At 39.3% G+C, this 20,733-nt stretch overlaps 1 protein-coding gene across 4 annotated transcripts in view; it reads right to left on the bottom strand.

Moving 5' to 3' along the window:
- The window catches only part of SLC38A9 (solute carrier family 38 member 9), a 47,534-nt gene that overhangs the window by 9,961 nt on the left and 16,840 nt on the right, over positions 1–20,733 (bottom strand). For 3 of the 4 annotated variants that reach the window (XM_048290602.1, XM_048290603.1, XM_048290605.1), the window contains 7 exons: positions 19,874–20,044; positions 17,307–17,366; positions 15,017–15,214; positions 12,108–12,215; positions 9,492–9,598; positions 3,209–3,322; positions 1,179–1,327 (listed from right to left, as the gene is read on the bottom strand). In XM_048290602.1, coding sequence (XP_048146559.1) covers positions 1,179–1,327; positions 3,209–3,322; positions 9,492–9,598; positions 12,108–12,215; positions 15,017–15,214; positions 17,307–17,366; positions 19,874–20,044 — 907 coding nt within the window. The remainder of the gene's footprint in view (positions 1–1,178; positions 1,328–3,208; positions 3,323–9,491; positions 9,599–12,107; positions 12,216–15,016; positions 15,215–17,306; positions 17,367–19,873; positions 20,045–20,733) is intronic. The other variant, XM_048290604.1, reaches the window with a different exon arrangement.

Below are 20,733 nucleotides of genomic sequence, written 5' to 3'. Positions count from 1 at the left end.
CGAGAAGAGTCTGGCATAAAGCTGTAGGTTCTCAGAGAGGCCATGAGGGAAGTGAAAACCATTCTGGTTGGAGAGTAACTGGAGGGAGGAGATAGGAAAAGGCACATCCACATAATATAAAGGACATGACTATTTCCCAGTGGCTGTGAAAGCCATCTTTAGCACTTAAATAAATGGCCTTGTTTCCAACAGTAACTTGCAGCAGTTCCTAAAAATCTCAATGTTGAACTGCATACAATTCAGCGTCAAAAAAAGCAGGCACTTATTTCACTGTCTAATTTTAGGCATTCAGTTTCTAGAACTTCTCATACCTATTTTAGGACTCAGAAGAAACCTTAAACTTGGAACAACATCTCTGCAGACCTGAACTGCTGATGCCACTGAGGAAATACACATCCCTTCCTGAGATTTTTTTTCCTTTCCTCCATCAACAGTAATTGAAAATATAAAATAAGACACTTGGAGATAAATGGCAACTTCTCAACGGTGACAAATTCAGTACTCCAGTACTCCAAATATAAATGTCCTAGGTTTCATTTAAAAAACCAAACTAAAACTGAAATCTGCATCAGCTCTTCCCTGGAGTACAGACACTGTACAAATGCAAGGGTGTGGCTCATCTCTGAAATTAGCATGTGAAAAGCTATTTTTATAAGCATAGCAGCAGCCCAGATAGCACAACTAACAACTCACTTAGCTATTAGCTCTGTTTAAAAACAGATGGATGATTACTAATCATGCACAATCAAAACACAGATGGCATGCTGAAAGGTTAGTATCTGGAGTGTATGTCTTTCACAGCTTAAGGATTGCTAGATGAAATGCTTCTGGACTAAACAAATTTTTTTTCCTGTACAACTTTCCTTCTGCCATATAAAAGGGAGTGTGTTGACAAAATATAAAAGGGAGTGTGTTGACAAAATTCCTATTTATTGAGAAAATGAAGATCTAAATCAAAAGAAACCCCCTTACCCTGCTCCGGCAAACTGTAGCAGTCCTGATCTGCAGGCAAGTTTATTTTGCATGCCTATTCACCCCAACTCTACAAACTGTGAAACTAGCTTATGAAATGTACCTAATGCACAAAGAAAATCCTCAAAAACCTAGCCAAATTTCTGACAACAGAAAGCCAGTTAAGCAAAGTGTGCCAAACTATTGTCAAGAAACAGACTTCTTACCTTGGGTAAGCATTTCCAAAAAACTGTCTTAACAGCTGAACTCGTGCCAGATAGCCCAACAGTGGGTATACCGTCATCATTTGGAACAGCAGGAATATTCTTGCAACAAATGACATGATGTCATCACTGGGAAAGTTATCTAGAAAATTCTAAACATATAAGTAATGTTACACATCAGTGGCGGCTTGTTTACATGTATCTGCTGGTTTTTAGTATCTGTGTGCCAGAAAGAATGGGATAAAATCCAAACAACTACAATTGCTAAATGAACTCCACAACATGAAAAACCCTCTCCCTCTTTTACAACTGCCTTGCCACCAAATAACAACTGATTTTTGAATATTACTAGGCTGATGTCAGTGTTAATGCTAGTATTACATAAGGAATCACTTTCTGATCTTCTGAACATCCTCAAATAATCCAGGCTGTGGAGGGGCCACCTAACCTTTTAGGCAGATGGATTCATATGCTCCTATTATCTGTTATATCATACCTACTAATTAAAAACTGTTATTTAGTAAGTAAAACTGCATCACATACAAATGAGGAAGGGATCATACGCTACAAGTGGAAACATCCAAAAAAATATTATAAGACTTAAATATCAAGAAATATACAAATGGCTTCATAAGCACTTGAGATAACTACAGAAAATAAATGGGAAGAAAATCACTCATTATGTTATTTAACTGTGGATTTCATCCTGTGAAATTATTTTAGGTGGTTAAAAAATCGTTTAATGGTTTAACATGGTACTAGTTCTAACTAATCCACAGTCAGAGGAAGCCTTTAAATGTTGCTTTATTGCTAAATATTATGCCAGAGTTATAGAATACCTGGCATAAAATGGATCCCCCCCCCTTGATAACTGCTATCTCTGAAGCAGCTTAAGGGTGTGGAAATTTGCCTATAAGCAAATAAGAGTTTTTAGCCTTCACACGGTGTTTCATGTGATGGTATTATCTGAAGAACTCTGCTGGCAAGGCTCACCAGAATGTCAGACTGGAGTATCAGACTCCAAAATACTTGCAGTGAGGACTCCTATCTAAACAAGCTTGTTTTCACATTCTGTTTCTTCTAGAGTCCCAATGAGTCACTGCACACACGTCTCAGGATTAAAGAAGCTAAAGAAATGAAAGGCTCAACTGTTCACTTATTCATTTCAGTCCTTCTTCATCACTTTCACAGAGTATTTATTGAATGTTTGTTTTTCACTGAAATATTGGGAACCATTTATAAATATAAATGAGATAACACAAGCAGTACTCATCTGTTCATGGTAGTGCCCATGAGGTGTCAACCAACTGACCACAGTCAAGGGCAGATGTGTCTGCTAGAGTGAATCACGAACCAAGAAGCAGAAGCTGGGGTTTATTTATTGCATATTTTTAAAAAAGTTAAGGACAAATATGGCATCTTAATGCGTATTAGGAAGAGCATTGACAGCAGGTCAAGGTAGGTGATCCTGCCCCTCTACCCCGCCCTGGTGGGGCACATCTGGAGTGCTCTGTCCAGTTCTGGATGATCAGTACAACAGACACATGGAGCTCCTGGAGCAGGTCCAGCTCAGGGCTACAGAGATGATCAAGGGACTGGAGCATGTCTCTTACATGGAAAGGCTGAGGGAGGCAGGCCTGTTCCTGTTGCACCTCATCAATGTATACAGGCATCTAAAAGGAGGGTGCCAAGAGGATGGATCTGGATCTTCTTGGTGGTGCCAAGCAATAGGACAAGAGGCAAGGGGCAGAAGCTGATGCACAGAAGTTCCACATGAACATGGGGAAGAACATCTTTACTGTGTGAGTGACCAAGCACTGGAACAGATTGTCCAGAGAGGTTCTGGAGTCTCCCTCACTATGCCAGAGCATAGCCAGAGCATATTCCAGAACCATCTGGACACAATCCTGTGCTATGTGCTCTGGGATGCCCCTGCTTGAGCAGGGAGGTTGGACCAGATGACCCACTGTGGTCCCTTCCTAAAAATCCATTTTGTGATTCCATGAAATACATACTGCAGTGAAGTATCTCACCTGTTCAATGCACTCTTTGGATAATGGTGGAGAAGGAAAAGATGCAAAAATTATCACTCCAACATAGAGATACGTTAGTCCAACCAGGAAGTATGCAATAGAGAGGTCTCTCACCTGAGAAAAAACAAGACTTTATTTTGGCCAACACTGACACACAAAACCAGATGAAATAAAAACCTCGTGAGATTTCTATTTCATTTATTACTGTTGCTTTTATATGCATTACTTTTTTATATTTACTACTATCACTTAATACATCTTTACTTTTACTTTCTACTACTTGAATGGAGACTTCAGACCTGGTCCTGATCAGATCAGAAAGCTGCAAGGAGATACCCCAAAGTGGAGCTAGACAAGTATTATTTATCTCTCAACACACAAAAAAGCCACCATGAAAGAGATATACCAATAGATGTAGCGTGTTATTCCTGATGCATAAACATACACTGGTTATTAAAACAAACAAGAAACTCCTTCTACTTTCTTACATTCACCTATTCCTACTAAGACCCTTGGGACACAGACACACCTGTCTAACACAGAAAGCCCAGCAATACCCTATGTTAAATTTCTTGTCATGAATAAAATCTTGCAATCAAAGACATCAGTGTACCCAACTGCAGATATAAAAAAAAGGAATTTAACCAAAGGTTTTAAGGATAGAGTGCTGAAGCAAGGGTCATAAATCCCTATTTAACTATACTACATACACTTAAGTATGGATTTAAACCTAAACTTCAATGCTCAGTTCTGAAAATTTTGGCTATTTTTATAAAATATATAATATATACAAATATTTTCCATTACTCAAAAATAATTACATATTTATTACAGGAAAATAACCAGCAAAAAAAATTAAGTACTTTATGAAACTACAGAATCCACATATACATCAGAGTGACCTCACAGAAATGTACTTGGTGGGTTATTCTTCTACATCAATTCCTTTCTTTGGAAATAAAGAGGGAGACCATTTGTTTCTAGTTATTAACTATATTCTGTATAGGCTTATGTTACAGTACAAAAGACTCATCACCTTACAGCAAACCATTTGTTCAGCTACTGCTAATCATCACTTCTTAAAGAATTACTAGTAATGTTTCAATACATGGCCCTATTTTCTTAAGACTGAGAAGCAAGTCTTACTAGTTCAGGGACAGCACCAAATAACTAGGATGATACTGGTTTCCAGCCAGCTCACTGAGCATGAGCAAAGCCTGCTCACATCTGTGCATGAAAATTTTTCCCTATGTGCTTCTTCACACTATCTTGTTGACAGAAGAAGCATATCCTACACCATTCCAGCCTCTGCCAAGGGCAAGGCAATCCTTGAGGAAAGCATAAAATGCTAGACTATGAGTTTTAAGAGAAATTCAGATGGAAGGCAGTGAAAGAAGTGGAATCTCCTACTGATTTTGCCAGTGTTTTTGGGGTAGAAGATTGCTGTTTGATAAAGAGTATTATTTGCCCCTTAGAGGCTGATGGGAAAAAGGCATCAGTGTTCTCTGAACACGTCTCCCACGGTGGCCTTCAAGCTCCCAGAAGCTGCACATTTCTAGCTGCAACCTCTTCCTCCTGCTGACCACATGAAAGCACATGAAAGATGATTCCCTAGATTTCACTCTCCTCATACTGGTCACTGAGTAAGGACTATCAACTTTCACCAGAAGCTAAGCAGCAGCATTTTCTTTAAATTATACTCAGACTTTCTCCTCATGACATGAGAATTTGTACAGCTATATGTTTCTATATAACATCTACATCTTCAAAAGCATCAGTGCTCACCCTAAAAACTGATTTTAAGAATACAAAATCTGAGCATCCAGATTTCTTACAGGTGTTTATCAGCAACTTCCATTAACTGCAAGACTCAGGCAGTTTTGCAAAGAGATACAGACTCTCGTCTCTTGAGGACAGGACTTGGACAATTTTTCAAAATGTATCCAAGACCTTCTTAATGCACATAATCTACCAAAACCTGCTTTAAATTTGGTATTTTAGATGTATTCCTAATGCATAAAAACAGCATAGCTACTCACAGTTGTTATTTGTACTCTGCCTACACATAAGTTCTAGAACCAACTGTAAAACTATTTTTGCTGTGACAAGTGCATGCAGTTGTGAGGGCAAGAAATCTGAAATAAAATTCTTACTGCTTCCTTTGGACATGAAAAATGGTAGGTAGGTGGTGTGCTATTACTTCCAACTATACTAACGAGTTCATGATTCTTTCTTAAGGGTGTATGATTTAATCTTCACTGAAACTAAGTGCTGAGATAATTTTGATAGTTTATTTTCATAGATGTAACACAATAGACTGTTCTCTTCAGGTGCTGTCACCATACAAAGAGTACGCAGGTTTCAATTTCAATAAGCTACTAGAAAAGAAATAGACAACTTGAAAACCTGGATTTATTTTTTTCTCAAACATCCATCAGCTGCCTTCCAAACATATGCTGCTGTGTCTAAGATGGTTATCTTTGTACAACATGTGTTTGCTTACATAACAGGAACATCATTTGATTAATGTTCATTACTCCTCAAGAGACCTGGGTTCACTCCCTAAAGACCTTGACAGTACTGTTTAGACAGCATAATTCCAGATAAAATCAAAGGACACATGGGGAGAGACAAAAGGATTAATTTTAACTAAGAGCAATAACTACACTTTTCTATTTTAAATTTGATACTTGAGGCATTTACATTCAAAATGGACATCGCTGTGGTGAAAGCTGCCTAAGCATAAGAATATAGCGATTCTTACAGCCACAATTTAAGAACCAAATGTAGAAAAAACTATGTCGGAAGCAGGAAGTACTTGTAGAATCACAGTGGAAGTCTCAAGGCAAGTATCTAAGGTAACATGCAGGTCACAGTCCATAAGGATCACAGACTGATACCTGCCAAACGCTTGTCAAGTACACCAGAAGTAACAGGCAGATTTTGAGACAGAGCTTGGAGAACCTATGTTAGCTGCAGTTCCTGCTGATCAGGAGCTCTCCTGGTCAGATACATAGAACAAAGTGTTAGAAGTGGCACGGGAAGAAGAGAAAATTGGGTGATCGAGGCTGGCAGCAGCAGTAGAACAAAGGAAGAAACCAGCCTCCTAACAAAAGGATGAGTCTGATAAATCAGGTGGAGCTAGCAAAGACAACCCTGAAAGTACCTAGACAATATTGTATCATACCCACAGACCAGTCAGTACTCAGCTGCTAGATGGACCTGCAGCACAGGATTTGACACAGCATAGAGAAGGCTCTGTGGCTCTGCGGATATTTCTTATGTGGTGCTGCAAAGAACAGGCTGCTTCCAGGCCTTGATTTGCCTGTTGAATGCCATGGAGAAAACAGTTCACTTTCTTCCTCAGTACCAGTGAAAGCTAGCTTGTAGAGTTGCTTCTTGGATGGAGAAGCCTGTATCAGTGCTTAGTAATGATTACCACATTCAAATTCAAAAGGTACCTTTTGATCATTCCATTTCAGATTAGTGCTTCTCAAGAGAGATGCCGTCTCTGTAATATCTCAGGACTCGATCTATATCATAAAACCAGATTTCTGCATCAAGGGCAAGTGATAACATTTAACTGGGTGACAAAAAACGTATTTCACCAGGATGATGATGCTGTGCATAATTTTGGCTGGAAAAGAAACCAGTGGTATGGCACCATCAATGGAAGCTCACAGTGTTTCTTTCCATACTGCAGAAAATAAGTACCATTTGCAGCTCCATGCCTTCTGCGTTTAATACCTACACAAAAAACATCTCCCCACTCCCAGCCTTTCTCCCAGGTACATCCACAAACAACTCTTAGGCGACAGCATATTCAGCACTAGCATATTCATGCCTGCAGATCATGCTGGGCTTATGTAGCATCTGTACAGATGCTCAGGGAAACTGATCACAGACATCAATCAGGAAAAAAACCAACCAACCAAAACCCACAACTAAGCCCCTTTTTGTGGCTGGCTTATGTTTCCTATGCAATTTGTTTCCAAACCATTTACCTGAGCACTGTACAGAAACTCAGGCTGATAAATACAAGGAATTCTTGGTCTGAACTGCAGACTAAGAACCTGCTCACAGGGCTTCTCCAGGCTGTGCTGCTGACATTTGGCTTACTCTGGTACACTGCTCTTCTCTTCTCACACCCACATCACTGTACAGGAATAGCAGCCAGAAGAATCCTCCCCCATGTGCGTTTTAGCTTTGGGCTGTGATACATGCCTGTGACCAGAATGGAAGCTGCTATTGTTTTGAATTTCTGACTCCATAAAAGGAACGTTATTGTTTGTCTTACTTTTTTCCACCTCCCCATTGAGTTGTTCTATGACCACTAGTTTCAGCAAGATTTGTTCAAGACTAAAACAGTGTTTTTTCAGCTTGCCATATTCTGTGCCTTTTCACAGAATTCTGATGGAACTGACATGTTAACAGGTCGATCAATAAAATAGTGAAGTTTTTATCCATGGAGTTATATCAGTATCACCCCATCAGATACTGAGAGAAGAAAGCATCTTGTTATAAATATATGGGAAAAAAACCCACAGAGGATGAGACCCCTATACATATGTAAATCTCCCACTTAGCCCAGCAGCTTAGTGACATAATCACAAAACGACTCTTCAAGAGCATAGGTGCTTCATTAACATTTGCAAAGCACTTTTGAGACATAGGTGAAAGGCTCCTACACAGCTACAAACATGAAAAGAAATCTCCAGCCAAATAAAACTCCTACAAGAACTACACAGATTTGATATCCACTAAAAATCTTTCCTGCCATACTTCAAAGGTGTCCTTTCTGAGCAATCTGAACATTCTTCTGGAATGCATAATTTTTTCAAGGGCTTGAGATCCATGCTAGGGCTGACTTGGAAATTCAACTTAAGCTCCAGGGAGGGTATTAGAAAAGTTGATTCAAATGCATGCAGCAGTTTTTTCCTCCTTCACACAGGAAAAGCAAGCTGGAGAACACTCCAGGTCCTGCTTGCTCTGATGTAAATGGAGCAGGAAAATCCACAGGAAAACCTTAAAGATGGAATGAGGGTATTAGGCCACGTCTGCATATAGAGCTGATTGCTGGAGATCTAGCCTTTAGAATTTGAAAGCCACAGCTAAAGAGAAGTCTCGTCCTTCTCCACATCATAAGATTTTCTTAAGGAAATCAAGAAAAAGCTTACTTATCTTTCTTTGTCCAGACCTCCAGTTGTTAAACTAATTTCTGAGAAGCCTATAAACCTCCAGAAGCTTTCCTGGAGGAGAATTCATGACTCCTTAGCAGATATGGTCATTCACAACCTGTCTTGATTCACAGGCACAAGGAAGTAACCATGCAGATTTCCAAAGAAGTAATCTCGTAAGAGGTCGTCTCATTGCATTGGTACATAATCTGTACTTCACCGTGAAATGATCAAATCTGATATATTTTATCTGATATGTTATACAGGCATCTGACTCTTAGTGGCCGATCTACCCTGATTGAGTAGGGGGACAAGATGACATCCAGAGGTTCCTTAAAACCTCAACCATTCTGGGATTCTATGATTTTGTACCAGTTTTTCATGTAGCTAATACTCTAAAATTTTTGTATGTTATTGCAGGTACCTTTACAGCTAACAGTTTAATGAAGCTAGACAAGAATCTTTGGAAGTAGGGAGGAAAAAAAAAATAATAAAAATAATTACAGTAAAAGTTAGACTCTGTGTACCGTGTTTACTATTTTGTATTTTATAATGGGAAGATATTAACAAAGAATGAGGTTCCATCTGGAGGAGCAGTGCTTAACTTTTTCAAGGGCAAAGCACCAGTCCAAAGACTACATATCACAAAGCCTCCTGATCCAGGCTTCAACTTTTAGGACTTCCTAAATTGTGCCAAGTTTCTCTATGGACCTTGCCTTGGATTGTGACACAAAACTACTGAAGCAACTCTGAGAAAAGGTATTAGCTAGACCTCAAAACTACTGTTCAGGACTCTGCTAAAATTAATCTTGTACCAAACATTTTTCACCATTTTTTATTCTAAAAGTGGGCAGTTTTCACTGAGTCTTACAACATTGTCAAGTCACCTGCCTCATGTGCAATTTGGCCGTTTAATACCAGCTTGACCAAAAGTAAGTTTGGGGCATTCCTCAGGGCTCTTATGTGAATAAATTTCTAATGTGTCTGTTACTCCCTGATCGCTAGGAAAAGAACGTATAACTTTTTTGTTATCAAATCATAGGAAAAAAATCACTGTTGTCTGGCAATCTAGATACAAATGAGCACAGTCTTGTGAAGTTACTTACATTGTTTTCTTGATTCCTGTTATTCTGAAGAAGTGTGATGACACAATTGTGGATGAAGAAGGCAAGCGTTAGAACCCCTGTGAGCTGAGGGAACAGAATTCTAAACTCTAAAGGAAGAAAAAAAAAGTGTTTTTAAGTTACTTCTTTGAAGCAAGCAATGCTAAAATGCAGATGACATACAGTGCTGTGGAGGGTACTGGCAAACTCATGCACTTCCACCTTGAATTAGAACAATCTATCTCATCTTTGACCATAGCCAATGCAGATATTTAATCAGGAAGTACAAAATGCATGAAGACAGTAGTTACTGTAGAATACACTTTTCAGCAAGGCTTCTCTGATAGACTCCAACCATCAGTGATTGCTAGATTAATTTGACACATCCAAGCTTTTCTGGTCCTCAACAGTTTAACTGGAAATCATTTGTAATATTGGAATTGAAAACAGTAAGGCACAACCCATACCTATGGGTTCCTGAAGAGGGAGATGGAGGGAAGGAATCATTTGCCCTGTGAGCACTTTTAGTTATTAAGAAGTCACTTATGCTATCAGAGGAAAAATTACATCTGTAGATATTTAAGAGGCTCTGCTTGCAAGCCAGGGCAGAAAGAAAGGTAGAGCAATTTCTTATCATGCTTCACATCATGTATGAAAAAATTTCTTTTTTGTCTTAATGGGAATAGCATTGTTCTGTTTCTTTTAATTGTCACAAGATGTTCATATCTTAACTTTTTCGAAGGCAAAGCACCGGTCCAAAGACTATATATCACAATGCCACCTAGTCTAGGCTTCAACCTTCAGATTTTCTACATAGTGCCAAGTTTCTCCATGGACCTTGACTTGAAAAAGCACTGGAAGTGCTGCAAATGGTCTACGAACTCACCAATGTGTAACATCATTAAAGCACCGTCTTAGTTTGTATTACCTAAGAATGTAATTAGAGACCCCTAAGATAGCTCAGCTTCTGGGAAGCATCCAGCAGTATAGCACAACACTAATCAGAGGTTCAGAAATCCTTACAGAACAAACCACAGAGAGCTCCATGCAAACATATTTAAAACAGACTTCTGTAAAGTGCTATAAAGTTAGAAAAGTAAACACATGTAGCGGGGGGGGGGTCCCGGGAGCAGGGAAATCCAGCCAGAGTCACGACACGGACACCGATACAATTTGAGCATCGTGCTCCAGTTTTATTATTCAGTTACACCAAGTTATACTTTTTTCCAAAGTTCACGCCCCTTTCCCATGAGAAAGCCTCTAAGCCGCGGGGGAGCTGACCAGTGTATACCTTTTCCCAAGGCTGTTCAAGGCTGCCAGCCAGCAGGTGCCTTGCAAGCCTGTTTTCAGCCTGAGGCCCCTTCAGGGGTACTTCTGCAACAGCCCTGGGATGCCCAAGCCCTCCTGGGGTATCCTATATTCCACAAGGAATCCCTCTACAAACACACCCCAGGCAACTAATGGAGGGCTTATCCAAGCTGAAAGAATATGCTTTCCCTAGGGCTGGATTCACTGTACCTTCAATACCTAATTAGCATGATGCACTGCTGATAGACTTGAGAGTGCAAGCGACTTTTGGTCTTGTTTTCCATCCACTACTTCAATCTCAATAATTAAAAGCAAACTGACAGTTTCAGAATCTCTTGTAGCTGTATTTGTACATGTAGCATTAGCTACATGCTTTGTCTATCTCCTAGCAGTACTAGGAGATTTTGCCAAAATAATTGAACTACTGGGTGCTCTACTTCTCAGTGACCTGTGGCACGTGTGTCACTATAACTCATTTTTCTCATTTGTTTCTGAGAACAGAAGAAGCGATACTATTCAAATGTACAGGACACAGCTCCCTGGAGATAACTGGTCATTCAATTTTGCCTATTGTAAAGGATTGGGAAAAACAGCTAAGACCTAACCCTGGTTCTCTTATTCCAGGTTCTTTAAAACAAGAAACTTACCTCTTTAGGCTGTCTGTTCATGCAATAACAAATGCCACTTGCTTATGACTATGGCATCTCACAGTGTAATTTATAACAGTAATTTGGAAAGAACAAATAGCCATCAAACAACTTTCAAGAAAATAAAATCATACTGGAAGGCTAACGTGTGTTTAAAAGAGAAGACCTAAGATTATGGCCTAAAACTTGAGATAGATGGGGAAGTACAGGAAAACTGTACTTGCTAATTATGGTGAATGAGCTATTTCATTTAAGTAAGACACTGTGTAGGGAACTTGAAGTACCTTTAACAGTCAGTCTCTCTACAGTTTGTCATTTTTAATTGCTAGTGAAACAGGCATAATCTGAAACTGGTGCTACCAGAACTTAAAATAACACAGGTAAAACAGGACTATGGTAAGCTCTCTGTCACAAGAGGTATGTTGGAGATTCCTCTGGCAGGCACTCCTCCTCTTCCCCTCTGTTGGTATCATCTCTTAACTAAGGAACATCGCTGGGAAAGGGATTCCTTGCCACTTTGTCCAGAGGGATCTTTCCTCTACATGCATCATCAGACAGCATTTCCTCACTCAGAGGTGTCTCAGAGGTGTTAAAAGATGAATGAGAAAAAAATATCTTAAACTCATCAAATACGTGCTTCATTACTGCATTTTAACTATCTTACCTGGTACGAAAAATTCATTCTCTGTAAACCAGTTGAATTCTAAGTGTATTCCCAGATGAGCAGCCTTTACTGTAACCATAAAAACTAAGTAGACAACTGAAACTGTACCTGGAAAAAAATGAGAGCCAAACAAATACCATGATGCAGTACAAAGTATTTATGCAGGGTTTCATTTCTGCTCCACCCAGCTAGTTAGTAGTAGTCAAACAGCTATGGTTGGTATTCATTCTTAACAGCAGACTAGGTCTAAACATTTTCTTTACTTCTCTTAGAGGTCAGAGAGAAAAAATAATGCATATGCACACAACATAAACTTCCAGCAAATTTAGTATTTTCCAGGTGCTGGTGACAGCAGAGGAAGTACTGTGTAATCCCTGTTGCTGGGAAGGTAGAAAGATCTTTAGGCACTAACAGACCAGTTCCAGCTTTCACTGCCAGGATTTCAATCTAAGCTGAGACAATGTTGATCACAGTACTCCAGCTATTACAATAGTCATCTAGTCATTGGCTTTTTTGAACCAAAGAGCTCCATGAAATGTGAAATTACTGCACTTGTGAACTTAACACTGGAAACTAGAAGCTGATGATGACATTTCAATGCTACTGATCAAAACACTGTGTTAATTGTAACTTTGGATAATATTTATTATAATACTGGATTTGCATTCCATCTCATTGGTTCAGAGGCATCCAGCAGTACTCTGCACAGCTAAAGGACAACAAATGAGATCACAGATGGGTATAATGCCTTGCTGTGTATACCTGTGGAATGGAGTGTATATGGACTTGGGTCGGACCATTTGAAAGAGACAAAGATAGAATAGTAACTACCTAAAAATTGAAGGAAACTGAGCAACAATAATTAAGGCTACTGCAATGCACCTCATGGCCAATAATGCTGCTAGTGATCAGACAACAGGCTGTAGTTAACCAAAGACAAAAATCCAGCATTTTTACCATTTAGAATACACATTCAAAAAAGACATCATTTCATTCTAGCAATATCTGCAAAGTTAAAAAATAAACTGAAGAAATTATCATTCGATTATGCAGAGCACGGTCAAGAAATTAGGAAAATAAAAGGTTTTGTACATGAAGATCAGCTAAAATATTCTATAGTTTCCTAATGACTCCTGTTTCCATGGATATCAAGAAAAGTAAAACTCTACTGAGATAAATTTCAGCATCTCAAAATTGCCTTTCATTTTTTCCTGTTCTATAAACTTTACAAAAATTAAGGCAATTTTGAACAGCTTCTGAATTATAATAATCTACTGAAGTGATGAGCAATTAATAATCAGGTTCTTTTACTTCTAATGTTATATCTAAATACATAAAACCCACACCTCTTGCACAGAAGCAGTATCAAGTACCCAAATTCCTATGTGGTATTTATATCTAATGGTTTCAGCAAGAGCAGATCCAAGCTCTGATAAAGTGTTACTATGGAACAGAGGAATAAACTAGACCTTCAAATCCCTGTCCTCTACCTCCTTTACAATGCATCTTCAACTTTTCAACCTCTGATCCCCGTCTGCTTTTCTCTTTCTCTTCACTGTGGGCTTCAGTGCTATCGCTCAGACCTCTCATGCTCCCTGAATCCTGACCAGCTCCACCCATCACGCATGTGCTTTTCTCACTTTACCAGCCTCAGCCACCCTGGCCTTCTATCTCAAGACATGGAAGCTAGAAGTCACAATTGTTGCCTCTGCAGCACAGAAGAGTCCACAATACTGGAAGCTGGGACAAAGAACGGCAGCAGGTCATACTGACTGACTGATACTACGATTAATTAATCACCTGATTGGCAGCAGCTGATTTCAGGTCAAAAGCATCTAGTCTTTGGGAGTAACTGCTGGTTTGAAATGTTTACCAGAGGAGGCGGAGTACACCTGACTATAACAAGATAGTATGTATCAAATGCTGCACAGCAGCAGGTATGGAATCATTTGGGAAAATATGTTGTAACGGAATTTGTTTCACAGGATCATCAAGCAAGCAAAAGGAAGAAAAATGAACTGCCTATTAACTGTAAGATTCAAGCAAAGCAGCACAGAAAGCCTGTGGGGTTGATAAACCAACCAACAACCCACTTCGAGGCACAATAGGGACTGCCAGCAAAATACTGGAAGAGTGGCTGGAAAGCTGCCCAGTGGAAAAGAACCTGGGGGTGCTGGTGACAGCAGTTGAACATGGGCTGACAATATGCTGACAGGTGGCCAAGAAGGCCAGTGGCATCCTGGCCTGGATCAGCAAGAGTGTGGCCAGCAGGACCAGGGCAGGGATTGTCCTGCAGTACTTGGCACTGCTGAGGCTGCCCCTGTGACGTGAATATTGCCAGTTTTGGGCCCCTCAAGACAAGAAGGACATCGAGATGCTGGGAAGTGTCTAGGGGAAGGAAATGAAGCTAGTGAAGGGTCAGGAGCACAAGTTCTATGAGGAGCAGCTGAGGGAGCTGGGGGTGTTTGGCCTGGTGAAAAGGAGGCTCAGGGGTTACCTTACCACTCTCTACAACTGCCTGAAAGGAGGCTGCAGCCAGGTGAGGCTTGGTCACTTCTCCCAGGCAATCAGTGACAGGATGAGAGGACACGGCCTCAAGCTGTACCAGAGAAGGTTCAGATTTGGAAAATGTTCTTCTCAGAAAGGGCTGTCAAGCACTGGAACAGGCTATCCAGGGTAATGGTCAAGTCACCACCCCTGGACATATTTAAAAAATGTATAGATATAGCACTTATGGACATGGTTAAGTGGTGGACTTGACAGTGTTGGGTTAACAGTTGGACTCAATGATCTTACAGGACTTTTCCAACCTAAAAGATTATACGATTCTACTCACTGGAGTAGATTTCACTGTCTTCTGAACACTTCAGTCACAATGAACGAATGCTTTAATAGTATTTGTTACCTACCTAGGACATTAAACTTCGCAAAGAAGGATGGAGACTTCAGATTTAGCAGGGGTAGAAGAACTGCAATCAGGTAAAATGGTACTGTTTGTGATTTGTCCCACCATTCCTCAAAGAGCTCAAAACCTGTTCTGTTGCCAGACGAGAACATCACACTCCTGTTCTGTGGCAGGTGACCACTAGCAGCACTTGGACAAATGACTGGAAGAAAGGAAAAGAAAAATATCTTCAGATGAAAAGGGTTTTACTTGCACAGAATATTCACAGCCAAGATCCCACAATTGCTGGTTGTGTTTTACCTACTGAGGATTTCTCAAGTGCAATGTTCAGCATTCAGTTCCTAACTTCTCTTTGTTTTTTTAATCAGGAATTCATTGCTACAATTCCACTACTAGGCACCTTGCACTCTAATCTGACAGTGCTACAGTTCTTCCAGCTGAGCAGAACAAAGATGATAATTTATCTGAAGTCCAAGTTGTGACACAGGATCATCCTTCAAGGTCACATACCTATAACAAGGTCTGTTCAGTGCCTACGTGCACCTGCTGGAATCAAGTCATAGCAATGCTTCTCTGCATCTGGCTGCATATTTAGCATCCTAATCTGTCCCGGCACACTTCACTAAGATCATATCAACAAAGATCCATGTGCACCTCTGTACAGAAGAGCCTGAATTACTGTAAACTGCTCTACAAACAAAGGATTGCAAAAAAGCTACTGGCAGGTCAAAACCTCATGCACTGAACAAAAACACTCTTGTCATCTTTGTGCCATGACAGGGGCAAGTACATCACTGCCAGACAACACAACAAATTTAAGATGTGCTCCAGTAACATTCCTAAGAGGGAACATCTTACATGGAGGTTGAACAATGGCAGCACTTGAACAAGTGACTGGAACAAAATCAACCAAAAAGACCCTGTGCAGAACACATGCCTATGAAGCTCTGTGTTGAAATATAAAACTGTCTTATTGTGCTCATAATGTCTTATTTTAAATCTTGGCCTCCTGCAATACTCAGCAGCCATTATCCTACACTGTCTGCATTGCCATTCTGTCACAAAACCGAAGGTGTAAGAATCATTCTGACAAATTTCTTGCTTAAAAGAGGATTGTTTTACAACCCTTGAAAAATGCTTTTGTTCTTACTGATCTCATTGGTAGCCCTGAATGTCCTGTCAAGAGTCACTTGAACATCTGGCAGTCCTTAATTTTGTGTAACAGCTGCTTTAAATCTTCTAGTTGGTGGAGGATAGTGTGGAATATTGTCTACTTTGCCTCCAAGTTATACCCCCTGCTGCATAAGAATGGGAGAGAACAGCAGAAGCCGGAGAGAGCACAAATTGGTGCCTTGCTGGTAAGGACTGCAAGAGAAGCAGGATTCATCACTAGCTCAAATGCAAATCAACTGGTTTTCAGAACTATTTCTCAACTCCTTGCCTGACTCCAACATCTGCTCTCCAGAAACACAGCTGCAGCTAGTGTTACATACAGCTGCCCAGCTGGTAGTGATATGTTTCCCCATTCCTCATGCACTCAGGATAGAGAAAGCTTTCTGCTTCCTCAGAAAGCAGTACAGATTCAGTCACTATTACAGAAGCAGAAAGATTCAGGGGTTGACAGTGCCTGCCTTGCTCCTGTCTTCATTCTACATTAAGAATGTAGAATGCCTACTTAAGAACCCTGAGCAGATCTATGTTCATACTTGACTGAAGTTTCTTCCCTTAGTTGTGTAAATGTCAGATGCTCCAAAAAGCACAAGCGGAGGCTCAAGTAGCCTGACACTTATTTCTTTTTTGCACTCAGCATCATTAAAGCTGTTCTTACGTAAGTTTTTAAAAAAATTATCTTGCTGCAGAACTGGTGAGTAGCAAAGCTGCCCCAGTCGAGATTTTAAACAATGAACAGAACTAAGGTGCCTCAAATTTAGGGTGTGAAAGTTAAAATTCCTTAAGGCAATTCCTCATTGTGCAACGTTAAAAAGTTAACATTCAGGCTTTTACGGAGGATGTATCTGGGCATACAGAAACTTGTAACTGACTTTTTAATACTTATTCCCACCTCCACTTTCTTTACTTATTTTTCCCTTCCCCAATTATTAAGATCTCCAAGTGTGTGGTTATTTGTGGAAGTACAAATCCCAGATAGGAAACTACAGGTTTTTAAGAAACACATAGTTACAACTTACGACATATACTTTATAACTGGAATGTGGTTAGGCATTGAAACATGATGACTTGCCTTCAAACCCCCACCCCAAAACTGGAAACACAATACTACAAGGGCTTCTTACCTCTGTTACTTCCATTGGTGCCAGGAACAATATCCGTTACATTAATGTCATGAACAAAGTCTGAAAAGAAGAAAATCTCACTATCAATGTCCCAAACCTGCTACTAGGCTTTCACCTCTTGACTAGACTAAAATAATTAAGAAAATACTTTGGAAAACTACATCAGAGGCACAATACAGCAGCTTGCACTCCCCACAGACCCAAGTGAAAATTTTCAAACTATTGTAAAAGTGTTTTATAGTAGCCCCACACTCTACTACTTTCTTCTCAGTAGCCCTGTCCATTTATAAATTTCCCAAGACTCCCCACTCCTAGGATTCCTGTTCCACAAGCACACCTCCCGTTCTCCCAGCTACTCGGTTGGTAGTGTTGAACAGTAGGCCAGTGACAGATGCATCTTAAATCCAGAAAAAGAGGGCATGCAACCATACCCCTAGTCCAGATGGTATTATATAGAAAAAGCTTCCCTTACTCATTTCTCTAATATTTTCTTTTTCAAAAGAGGCTCTGTGGGATGCTTTTTCCATGTATCCACAGACAATTCTGGAAAAAGGTTTAAGCCTTACTGTCTACATGCATTTCTAGTACTGTCTTATTTCCAGTACGCTCCTGTGCTACTTTACTGCTATACAACACCAGTTACTTCCAAGTTTCTGCAACCTCACCTTTAAGAGGGTATTGGATAGCAATTTCATTATATTTATGTATATATACACAAAGAAAATGCTCCATCAGCTTGGAAACTGAAGTAGCATGTCACTGGTTAAATTTTGCTTCTGTTGCATGTGGGTGTGTTATGCACACAGAGAATCGACCGGGGCAGTTGGCCTCAGATTTTTTAAATGCAATTAAAAGCAGCTTGTTTCTCATAAAGAAAGCAAAAAGTCTTGTGGGAAGAAAACTGTTTCTTCTTTCTTTATTTTGATTTATGACACCTTGAATCACAAATAAGTTTCTCATACTTACTTCTACTAGTTCAGGGTATACACCAATCAGAAGATTTAACTAAAATCACTGATCACCTCCTCACTTAATCACTATTTTGTGTTCACCTCCTCACTTAATCACTAATTGAAAAAAAGTACCTAGTGAGAATCCATCAAAATTAATAGCTCTTACAGAATTAAAGCACTTTCAAAGTAGTTAAAGATGTAACTTTTGTTTCTTCTGTATTTAAAAAGCAGTTTAGGACTAGAAACTGCATTTGTGGATTTCTTTTTTTTCATAAAACAAAAACTGAACAAGACCATGCGACAGCATGTTGAAGAAAAGACATGATATTGTACTCAGTTAACAATTCTTGCATTCTTGGTGTACTACAGATTTCTAGACCATCCTCCCTCAGGAAATCAATTTTTTCCCACATAAATTGTATGTGCAGATGTTTTAAAAAGTCATTGGAATGTATTAGAATTAAATACAGTAGCCTTAGAATACTTAGAAACACATGGCAGGAAGATGCCATTGTGTCAAACCTACATCCTATTACATATTTTATTACCTAGTAATTAAGTATGAAAGTTAAAAGAAGCCAGTGATTGTTATCTCAGACCAAACAACTTAAATAAGAACTCCAAACAAATAGAGGTAAGTGATAAAATAACATGCCAGACCCATGAAAAAGCAGGACTTTTCTCCTAGAAAAGAAGCTCTTTTCACCATTTTGAATTTTGCTTATAAGAATTGGCATTATTTCATTTAGAATAATTTAAGATTTAAGTATTAATCTTCTTAAAAAAACCCCAAAGTCTAAAATGAAATGGCTGTAACAACATATAAATTAGGTCAGCTATAAAATACATCAGTCATTAACCAACATAGCAAAGTATGTCCTTCAGGGATGGCGGAAATTCTAATTAAACACTGTTTAAGAGGTTTAAGTGTCTGTGCTGTTACTTGCCTCAGAGAGCTGTTAACTACCTTCAAAACAGAACCTCTTAAATCTTAGTCAACCTATTCAATACTATGAGTCAGATTTTCAAAGCTGTCCATTCCATCATCCATTCCCAGAACTCTACACTGATTACATGCACAAAGGCTTGTGTGCCTGTGCATGTACCAGGGTATAAAAACCCAATGTGTTTTCTTTTGTAGCAGTGCCACACTAAGAATCATTTTTACTGTGATACAGTTCACTGTTCCCTCATGGACACTTGCAAAAATTTCCTATATGGCAATACTTTCAGTGTGTTTGTTAAAATCTATAATGAAACTATAGTTTTTCATTATCCTGAATAATTTCAATAGTCTAGCCTGTTATAGGGCTGTTGAAATAGATACGCTCATGTAAACAAAGGGGGACTGAGAAGAGAGGAAACAAGCAACCAGGTTTAGGTTGTTTAAACTATACCAAGAAAACCACACTTTGAGAAATTGAAAAAGTGGCTTTGAAAACACACAGGACTTTGCCCATAACACCACACACAGTTACTTATTCTCAACTGATTTTTCATGCAATGTAGCAGGAAAATCAAGATTACATAAATGGACCATCCTGTTTAAGTATAAAGCAGTCTTGATCTTTCTAAAGGTTTGCTGTTAAAACTTAACCAAAAATGTATACTTACTGTATATAAATTTCCCTGTGTTGAACAGAAAGTTGGACATAAGTACCCAATAAACAACCATGGCTCCAACAAGTGATACCATAGAAAATATGAGGCTTGACCATTGACCAAAGGATCCAAAGTAATACTTGCAAACATCTGGGAATTCCCAGTTTGAGGTATCTGTTAAAGCTGAAAAAGATACAAAACCCAAAAAATATATCTAAACAAAATGTTACACTAGAATTAGTAGAACTATTCATGACAAAATGTGGAGGGTTTTTTTAGAATATTCTGACACACATTCCCAGCACTTTCAAGGACTAAGAGAATTGCCAGTAACTTTAAAATATAGCACTCATAAAGTGTTTGACTGAAGAAGCCTAAAGTAGAGACTTTTATGGGGTCATACTACTACTTTTGAATACTTTCAGAAGCACTGAAATAAGACATGGCAAAAATGCCACCATGCATTTGCAGCTAAAGCCCTTTGCAGGAGTTATAAGAAGGCCAGACCATGAACTATTCCTCAACAGTGCCCTGAAATGAGTCCAGTCACAAACTGAAAGTCTTAATGGCCTTTATTTGAGCAAGTTAGAGGTTAATTTATGCACAAAAGCACCAACCAAACAAGAGCCGCAAGATGAACTTTTGAACAATACAAGTACATTCTAATTAGATCCACTGTCAGTGACTGCTTCAGCTGCTGACTGTACTTAAAGTGCTTTCAACACAGGATATACACAAATATTAGGGCAATACAGAGCCCACCCTGTTCCACTGTGCAAGCTGATCAGATATATAGAGCACTGGACAGTGCTTATGGAGAAAAGATGCCTCTAACTCTCCAGGTCCCCAAAAACTTAGTAAGTGAACATCTG

Source organism: Corvus hawaiiensis, chromosome Z (genome assembly GCF_020740725.1).
Source record: "Corvus hawaiiensis isolate bCorHaw1 chromosome Z, bCorHaw1.pri.cur, whole genome shotgun sequence".
Lineage (NCBI taxonomy): Eukaryota > Metazoa > Chordata > Aves > Passeriformes > Corvidae > Corvus > Corvus hawaiiensis.
Note: the sequence above shows the minus strand (reverse complement) of the source record. Positions and strands in the feature narration are given on the sequence as shown.